This window comes from Botryllus schlosseri, chromosome 10 (genome assembly GCF_051294905.1).
Source record: "Botryllus schlosseri isolate E-star chromosome 10, Bs_hap1, whole genome shotgun sequence".
NCBI lineage: Eukaryota > Metazoa > Chordata > Ascidiacea > Stolidobranchia > Styelidae > Botryllus > Botryllus schlosseri.
In genome coordinates, this window is record NC_137245.1 from 25872112 (window position 1) to 25882421 (window position 10310).

Genomic DNA, 10310 nt, shown 5'->3' on the forward strand with positions numbered 1-10310 from the left:
TCGGTGAATTCAGAAATTAGGTTAGTATTAAAAGCAGAGAGATATTTCACAAATTTGATCAGAATCATCAGGTAATCATCGTCGTAGAAAAAATAATATATGAAGGTATCATTGAACTACGGCTTCTAATATCCGATTCACGATGAAAAACAGTATATTATACGCTACTTCAAGTATAGCCACAGTTGATGATTTCTACAAGGAATCAATTCACAGAATGAAATACACAGACATATAGACATAGACTGCCGTATTACAGAAGTGTACGCAATAGCGCGGCACATGTTTCTGCAGCGATTTATAGTTACGGATATAAGCTATCTATCAGTGCGTGCGTACTGGTTACGGTACCTTGGCGCAAAGTACACAGAAGTAATACGACAAACGCAAATCGCCCTATGTAGTCAAATATACTGCTTCAGTGGAATGCCAGTTAAATCGTGTCGCGCTGCGCGCCATTGATAATTCTGTTACTTCTGATCATGCGCAGAATTAGCCAATATGGTAAAGATATTCCATATACTAATATTTATCGCGTGCGCCTTGATATGGATGCTGCACGTACCGTTGCCTGCAGAATGTGACTATCCGATTTCGATTAGAATTAGCCTCTCAGTGATTGAAGCGATGAAGACGGTGGTAAGTGTTGAAGTTACCAAAAGTAATCCATTGCAATGGTAATTAGTAGGTGATCGATGCATGAGTGTATCTGTATTCCGTATATAGGCGGCGATAAACTGTGTGTTTGGAGGGAGCTTCGCCGAACCATTCTTATTCAGCGATAGATATCCTCCAGAATTGTTGAGCGGGCTGACAGTTAAGCGTGCCGAGATTGAAGGAGTTGAAGTCGCTATCTACGAGCCCTCCGGTACGTACACAAAAACGATAACCGAACTCAGTGTTCGACCAACTTCTCAAAACGTATGAACTCTTTAGGATTTGGAGACGGGCGTCTTGGTTCTGCCATGATATTTCTACACGGCGGGGGATTCAACATTGGTTCCATAAGTAAATACATATAAACTTATTGTATTTACCTTGTGGCACGTGGCTATATCTATTTTCGGAGACCGTTAAAACGACCCGATGATTCAGTGCATGTTCTACCATTTAAATCATAAATTATAGTATCTTAATCGTAATTCGAAACGATTGCACCCATCACCGATGATGAGGTGTATAATATGGATCTGAGATGTTGGCTACTTTTCCATGATCGATGATGTGATCCTGTTATTATAATTTCTAAAACTGCGGTTGAAATAGACCGACATTTGTGTGACATAATTCATTAAATGTATATTACCGGGTCTCTTCTGAACCAAAGGTAAATCCAGAGCTAGAGGCCTGAACGAAAAACTGATTAGAAGATACTGACATAGCTTCTGCTGGGCGGATTAGTGTTTATAATTTTTGTGAATTTCTATTGGAATTTGGAGGACATGATCGAATTGAACATAGCCTTGAGTTCCTAATTGAACCTATAATATATGTCAACCATCTGAATAAGTTACGGAAAGAACCATTACCCCCATTACCCTATCCTTGACTAGGCCGGATAATCTCATTCATTTCGCCAGATTCATACGCTGCCCAGACAATGGAATTGGCGAAGAAAACAGGGATGCTTGTTGTCGTACCAGAGTAAGATGTTACTATTTCATGTGGTGCCTGCATTGAAGCATTTTACATTTTTCGTGTATATTCAGGTATCGTTTAGCGCCAAGGCATCCTTTCCCAGCAGCATTCGATGACAGCTTAGCTGTCACTAAAGGATTTCTGAAAGTTGCCGAATCGTATCGTGTTAACCCTAAAAAAGTGGTACTTGCCGGTGACAGTGCGGGTAAGCGCTTCGTCTGCTCTTTGATCGTTATAGAATAAATATACCGGTTTTTCAAAGTATCCATGTATTATATTCGAAATGATTTCAAATTGCTTATTCAGTGATCTCTATATACGTGGCAACTAAGGTTGCATTTAAAACAAAAATCAATTTAAAACAAACGTGTTTAAAACATAGTTATTGTTTAAGACATGTTTTTTGCTGTTTTTTTCTAGCCATGACATCATGAATATTTATTTGTGATGTCACAATGGATTGAGATTGACATTGAAAATATACTTGTACCCTGTATTCGAACTTGGACCAATTTGTTACGATGAGGAACTCAGCTTTATGTTGAATCCTAGTCAACATATTTACAACACAACGAAGTTACTCTGGTCATACGCACAGCTGTTAAATTTCATAGCAATGGCATTCTCCTTTAAAAGAAAATTACTGTCACGAGATTATGATCCGCTCACGCATAATGATATGGACACATTTACATAAGACGGTTATAATGAATAGAATGACAACGTCCGCGATCTATAAATATGTAGGAAAAAGTGGCAACTTATAGATAGATAAAACTGGAGTATTATGTACACTTTCCTAATTGTGGACGCCTAGGCATCAATTTATGACACAGATTTTAACACCAAAACCAGCCCATGTCTGCGGAAATCCGGACGTACGGCGACCGAGCTTCCTTAGAGCTTGTATGTTCTTTTACGAATCATGTTCCACCTGTGAATTAAGTAGAACAAATATTGGCTAGTGAGCAAATGCCTTCACCCTTGATTTGGTGTAGGGGGCAATCTCGCAACGGCCGTTGCTTTGGCGCTTGGACAAGAGGAATCCCCGAATCCATTGTGCATGATAAATCTGATATACCCAGCGCTGCAGATTGTCAATTTCCGACTTCCGAGCTACCTGCAAAATTCGAATGGGCCTCTACTGGATACCTGGTTTGTCATGCGGTACCTGTTGAATTACATCGGGTACGGTAATTGAAGTGGACGTAAGGGGAGGCCTTGGCCTCTAAGCAGTTCTGATAAATTGGCAGATACTCGGACAACTATGAGCTGGCGCCGTTACTGTTGCAAAACGCTCATATGGAAAACTTTGATCGAACTGAGATTTTAAACAGGGTACACGAAAAGTGGGTGCCCCAAAGGTAAGATGACTTTATGATATCACAATGAGAGACAGTCTGATAGCTTCTCTCTTGCGGGTGTTGCCACAGCGGATCGGTCCTAAAAATTATGTTTTGGGTGACTTACGCCGATACCTTTCCTGACACAACAGTGCTTATGTACAAGCGGTGGATTGGTACCTGATTCCTCTGGCCTGGCGTGACCTCTGAACTATTGTGGCTGTAGCATTTGACCAGATGTGGCTGAAGTATAGTAAGCATAGCTTCTCGAATAGAAGTGGAAGTTACGCCGTGTACAGAGAGTAGTGAAATCCAGGACCTCCGAAAACTACTTCCAGTGTCGAGAGGTTTGACAACTACAGAGTTAAATATTATTAAAATGTAGCTTTGGCCTATTCGTCGCTTACTTTTAGTAGAAAATCGGGGGTGACTAGTTTGTAAATTGCAAGATAAATAATCGCGACAACACAAAATCACTGCTGACACTACAAATATTAGGGTTAATGTGTCCTCCATATGTCAACTCTAACACATTGAATGTGGGAACGAATCTTTCGGGAGTCGAGTTGGAAAAATTAGCTTTTTTATTTTTATTTCTTAGTCAACCCATCCATATTAGCGGTGAAATTTCCAAATTTCCTGCATTGATGAATGCTTTTTCATCTTTTATGATTTATTAGAAGCGTTCTTTTTGTTCGGATCTCAGAATATGGTAAGTGGTAACCCTACAAAGGCATGCTGCGGCATGTTTGAAATATCTATTCAGTTACCACGATATGTGGGCCATTTTACTCGCGAATGTCATGATACACAATAAGTAGCTTACTACCTCTAACTTACACCACGGAATAAATCAAACACAACATTTAAATCAATGATGCTTGCACGTAGGGACATAGGGAGGAACGTACACAAGTGGACACGTAGGATTTAAAACCGCGATATTATTCTGAGTTAGGTTCTGCTTTCGTATAGGCTACCTCCTTTTGTGTATAAACAGTTGAACACACACTCTTTTCGCCAAGAATGCAGCTGAAATTGATAAATCCTGTTTCAGTACTCCCAAAAGGTAGAAGTACTTCCTTACTGATCACCTCTGCTTTTAACTGTCGGTGGGATCGATCAAATTTGAACCGAGGCGTATGCGATATGAATGCACTTTAGTATCACTACCCTATTAGCAGGTTCCTAATTTCAAAACACCACAAGACTGCGATGCAATGAAAAGATAGGAAGGTGTCGAAACAACTTGGAGTAGTATTTGAAATTAGACACCCACCTGGGATGTATATACGAGGCATGCACACTGGATGGAAGGAAATAAGGGATAACATAAATCGACCAGTGATGAAAATGAATGACGCATGTATCGAGGTCGATATATCAGATCGATGTCCGAGGAAGAGGGCAGTCTTCTCACATTTTTCACACTTTTCACTTCTGTAAGCTACGAATGTTCGTGATTTCGCATCGTTTAGGTGTATTACAGATAATTTTGTCATTTTACAGATTCAAGTCTAGACGATCCACAGAGCAATTCGAAGCTGTACCAGAGGAGGGATACGAGACGCTGCGTGACAACTTAAAACACCTCCAAGACATAGCGGCAGACTTGCGAATTTCCAGTCTCAGCGCAGACGACGCGGCCCTTACTCTATTGCCGAGAACACACATCGTCACCTGTGAATACGACCCGCTACGGGATGACGGGGTAAGTCTCACCCGGTATGACCACGCGTATATCGTGAATATGCTTGAGATATCACAGCTGACATTTAAAAACGCAATTTAAATTCGAATCTCGCATACCGCTCGTATGTATGTCTTTAGTGATTATCAACCGGTGCTCATAAGTACACCAGGGGTTTCCTGAGTCAGTCTCAGGGGTTCCATGTAGGTCAAGACATACACCCAACTCATATATAGGCTTTGTGATGACATTCACGTCTTTATCACCATTGGTTACAGGCAATTAGGCCCGATCGGTAGTCGAATTTCGACTGTACTGGTGGTATGTCGTGCGCAGTGGCGTACACGGAGGAGGTGGCGTTCGAAATCTCAACCCTGGCCTTCTTAAATGCCAATGCTATCTCCACTATTGGTAAGCTTATTTGTAATCAAGCAATTGGTTTTAACCTGTTGTTATATCCGACCGAGCAATATGATGGCACTTTCGCATTTATGAACTGGTATTTGAAGGGAATTGGGGGTCACAATGATTTGCTATAAATATTCATTATGTTGTTTTCATTCTCTGTGTAAATAATATTATAATGCGTTTGTTCCTTTAACACTCTGTTGATGCATGGTTCATTTCTATGCACCATAATTCTACAGTACTGGTAATATAGATTTGTATTGTGGAAAAGTTTTATTTTTATGGCTCAGCGAAAATTGGGGGAGGGGGTTCTACGAAAGCTTGCAGATTAGCGTAAGTGTGCCACGGGTTTAAAAAATGTTAAGACCCACTGCTCTAGCCAAGGGCGTAGCCAGAAAAAATATTTGGGAGGGGCGAAAAATTATCTGACGTAAATGAATACCCCCCTCAAAGATAAGTAAAAAATAGGTAACAACGATATGGTCTTGAGCCCTATTGGATGATTAACACGGCATCGGGGGCGATCGTTATACATATATTCCACTCACAGACATAAAGTGATGTGATAATATAATGATAGTGGAAATCTTGGGCATCGACACTTTCGCGCTTTCCATGGATAATGAATGAAATTGGTTCCTTGTATTGTTACTTGCATATTGCAAATAAGTTTTTAATTATCGGATTTACCGGTAGAGCTGATATATGTGGTGACGTCAAACATTCAGGGGGCACTTAATTTGACATATTGAACTATATGTTCGTACCACTATAGATAACTAACCTACGGATAGATATACAACACCCGTCGTCACGCTTGCTTGCTCGGAGGAAAATACTGCTCAACAATCTGAACGCAACGTAATTGCCAATCCCACAGCTGACGACCCGAACGCTCAAATTAAATAAATTTGATCTTATTTGAAAGCTACTGTCGCACTGATTCTGGAAATGTACTTTACAGTCTCATCAAGGCAATGGAACCATCCCGAAATAGCCTTCAAAGTCTGAAAATCGGCATTGTTCTAAACCAGTGGTTCCCAACGTGGGCGATATCGCCCCCCAGGGGGCGATTTGGCGGCCTAGGGGGACGAAAATGACTAAGGGGGCGATATGGGGGCGAAAATGGACAAAGGGGGCGACAGGGGGCGAAAATAGGGGGCGATAGGGGGGCAATTATGCGTTAAAACGGCTATATAGGAGTGAAGTCGGGGAAATGACCTTTTTTTTTAGTCAACCCACAGAAATTTAGTTGCAAAAGTGTAAAATTGGACATCGAGCCGGTAAGTTGACCTTTTTTTTTTTTTTAGTCAACCCGCCGATGATTACAGATTGTATACCGATTTTTTCGGTTCACAAAATCTGGGGGGCGATGATCGGCGTTGAGCTTGACAGGGGGGCGATGAATCGAAAAAGGTTGGGAACCACTGTTCTAAACAATCGCAGCGACGCACCAAAGTGGCCATAACGATGCCCCTTGCGTGGTTGCGATTGTTCAGAACAATGCCGATTTTCAGACTTTGTGGTGTATTTCGAAGCGGTTCCATCGTCCTGATCTGATTTTAATGTATATTTTCGGAATCAGTGCGACAGTAGCTTTCAGATAACATCAACTTTATTCAATTTGAGGGCTCGGGTCGTCAGCTATGGGATTAGCAATTACGTTGCGTTCAGATTGTTGACCAGTATTTTGCTCCGAGCAAGCAAGCGTGACGACGGGTGTTGTATATCTATCCGTAGGTTAGTGATCTATAATACCACACGGGAAGCTATTTAAGAACTTCTAGAATCTTGATGGTGGATACCAGGCGGGACAGTTGTCATTTATTCCTGTTACTTCAGGACTTGCGGAGAATGCTGTCACCATTGAAAAAGATCGGTCACGCGCAGGGTCGTACCCACGTAGCCAGAAAAAAAAATTGTAGGGGGAGGGGCAAATTTTTGATTAGTTTAAGGGATCTCCACCGTGGGAACACCTCGCAGAACCGTACACCTTTCCATTGCCCATTTTCATCACTACAATTGTACACATACGATTCTTAGACACACACACACACACACACACACCCTATGGAAGCTTCCAGTTGCCAACTATATAGTTTGTATTAGGCGATCGTTTCACGGACGAGCCCAGATCGCTGACACTAGTGATGAACGATCAGTGTGAATTTTGAGCCTATAGTCGCGCCGAGCGTAAATATTTTTGAATACATGAAAGAATTTGATCAATAATATTGGTGAGTGTATATGAGCAAGTGGTGTCCATTCTTGGTAATTACTTCGTTGAAGTACGGTTATCTAGTAACCTCTGGTAAAGATTGACGCTACTTTAAAGATTGGAATCGCTGATACATACCAAATCAAATTAGGAAAAAAACTCATTTGATCAGACTCGTGCGATTTCGAATTAGCCCTTTTTAAAGGGAGGTCAGATTGCAGAGACAGGATCATCAGGCGCCAGCCATTTAAACACCCGAAAATCTATATCGAAGGCTAACGAATACATGCGTCGGTTTTATGGCCGCCAATCAATTGGGAACGCACTTTGATGAATCGCGTGTAGCCTACTCTATATGTCATCGTGTGTCCCGGAACGGAAATCACCGGAACTAACATTCCCCAACCCCCATAGTGAACTGAAACCCCTAGACTCAATCAACTCAACGACCTCGAGCTATTCTATACTCTATAGATGGTGCATCTACTGGTACTGTTGTATTCTTATAATTTCGAATGCAGCTAAATCCAACTATGGATATATGCGGAAAAATTTATTTTTCGGGATACTGATAACATAGCAATTTACAACGTATCTACGTTGTAAATTGCTCTGCTGAAAATAAAATCAAGACAGGTATGAACAAGAAATTGCGCGAAGCGCGAAGAAAATTTTTCGGTTACATTCATCTGCCCAAAAATACTGTAATATTTATTAATTTTTTTGGACATTTTCCAAACATTTGGGAGGGGCGATCGCCCCTTTCGCCCTCCCTGGCTATACGCCAGTGGCTCTAGCTGTATATGCTACGAATTATATATCACTGGTATAGAAGACGCGGTTCACGTGTAGGAAATATATTGGCAAGCTTATATTCGCTTGTTTGGTACTAGTTTGCATCGAAGGTAACTTATTGTCTAATGTATACATAGACTGCGTCAACGATAAGAAAATGTGGTCATGTTTGGTAACTTATAAGTCTTTATAATTTTTCGGAGTACCCAAGTTAGTTTTGCCTAATTGGTATATTTACTCAAGCGGTTATGTTTTAAGACTAACCCACCACTAGTTATCTGCTTTTCAATACTACCTAATACCGGGTCCCTTCCATACCTTTCATTTGTAGCTTCTACTTGAAGTTTTGTGATGACTCTTGATTGAATGACTCTTCTACTTGCGATTGAGTAGAAACTCACGGCAATACTTTTACTTTAGGCCTACTTGAATAGTAGTATTGACTACCTGACTACCACTTGATAAGTGCCACTTTCTGGCTGGTAACAACAATATTAATAATCGAAGTTACAATTTATTTCCAAAGGCCACGCTTTCGCGATGTGCACCTCACGATTTCGTAACACTGCTGTACGTATTCAGATGATTCTACACGAGCGAATGCAACGTCTCTCGCTGAACTCTACTCTCACTCATTGGAAGTTTTGCGCTCACGGCATATTCAACTCATACGCCAAGAGTCGTTACGAGAAACTGGAGAAGGCGATAGACGAGATGCTGGAAGTAGTCGAAACAGCCGCCGATAGCTGTTAAGCGATTGAAAAAATTCGAGGATTTTTGCGATGTCTCATATCTGTCCTAAAATATGCATTTATATCAATGTATGAAGTTGCATGATGTTATTCGCGAACTTGTAGTATACACGTGAAACAAGTAATCGTCATTTTTTCATTGTGGTTGGATAAGAGTTTTGCGGTAGAAACCAAACGTTAACAGAATCGAAAGTTTTGATTCTGTAGTCTTATGGGAATTCCGAAACAAAATTAGCTTAGCATCTCATCACAAAGCACCGAAAAACGCTCAACATCAGTCTTCGCATTATAGGCCGCGTACATAGTTAACATGGTATGGATTAGAACCAGTTTAATCTTCATTGAGTTTGACAAATGTCACAATGCTACATTAAGTTTGTTACGAAATGAGGATAACATATCAGCTCCACAGCCTCAGTTTCCCTGGAATACTCAACGACAAGCTAAATGGCACGCCATCTGTTAGATATTATTGAATTCAGACTATACCTGGAACTGGTTTTAAATTGCCTTTAAATGCATCCGAGGTTTTCTACATTTGACTTGGAAGTTGATTTAGAATCGCTTATAGGGGAGAGGAGGCAAAGCTGAAACACGGGGCAAGATGAGACGTGCAATTTTTTCATATAGGACTATTTTCTAATGGACAGATTCCTTCAACTATGTGGTTCTCATGATGTCATTCTATAGTCCTACCATTTTAAAAAGGCAAACATATTTTAGGTTGGACAGAAAAATGCCCAAGTATATATTTTTATAGTCCGTGTAAGTTATAAGGATTTATGCTTGTAATGGCATACCGATCAAAATATTTTATAATATAAAACGGCATTACTGGAGCTGGTAGAGTGCAATAATAGCAGTGCAATCGTAAACTTGCCTCTGAAAAGTAATAGACAGAAAATTATTTAAGGAACTTTCTACAATATTGGAGGTGATTCGGTGGTAAGATGAAACCAAGTTGAGACAAGGGTATCAGAGGACTTTTCCATTGAAAGCCTCGAAATATTCAAAATTTACTGTTTACGGCCCGCATAATGGATTGCTAATGATGCTAATATGCTATATTGTGCTATATATAGCATATGCTATATATGCTATATATATATATATATATATATATATATATATATATATATATATATATATATATATATGCTATATGCTATATATATTATATTGCTAATATAATGATGCTAATAATGCTATATTGTGTAGCTTTAATTCTGGAAATTGAAGGCATTACTACACTTGTTTTTATACTTCAAGATGTACGTTATCCAGACAAAAGAACTGATATTAATCAAAAATCAAAATATATGGTACTGGGAATTGAAAGTGATATATAAATCTAAAAACGGAACATGTATTTAATGTCTTTAGTCCAGAAAGTTTCAAAGGCTGGTATGCTAAAACAGCTCTAAAACTAAAAAAAGTCAGAGTCCACTTTCCAGATTAGGACACGC

At 40.0% G+C, this 10310-nt stretch overlaps 1 protein-coding gene across 1 annotated transcript; it reads left to right on the top strand.

Annotated features, from left to right (window-relative positions):
* Positions 1 to 412: 412 nt before the first annotated feature.
* On the top strand, positions 413 to 8969 carry LOC145447980 (neutral cholesterol ester hydrolase 1-like). Its single transcript, XM_080326288.1, has 9 exons — positions 413 to 639; positions 727 to 868; positions 937 to 1008; positions 1581 to 1644; positions 1710 to 1843; positions 2637 to 2826; positions 2892 to 3002; positions 4491 to 4692; positions 8675 to 8969. The coding sequence occupies exons 1-9, from the start codon at positions 502 to 504 to the stop codon at positions 8843 to 8845; spliced, it is 1224 nt and encodes a 407-aa protein (XP_080182414.1). The 5' UTR covers positions 413 to 501; the 3' UTR covers positions 8846 to 8969.
* The last annotated feature ends 1341 nt before the right edge of the window (positions 8970 to 10310 follow it).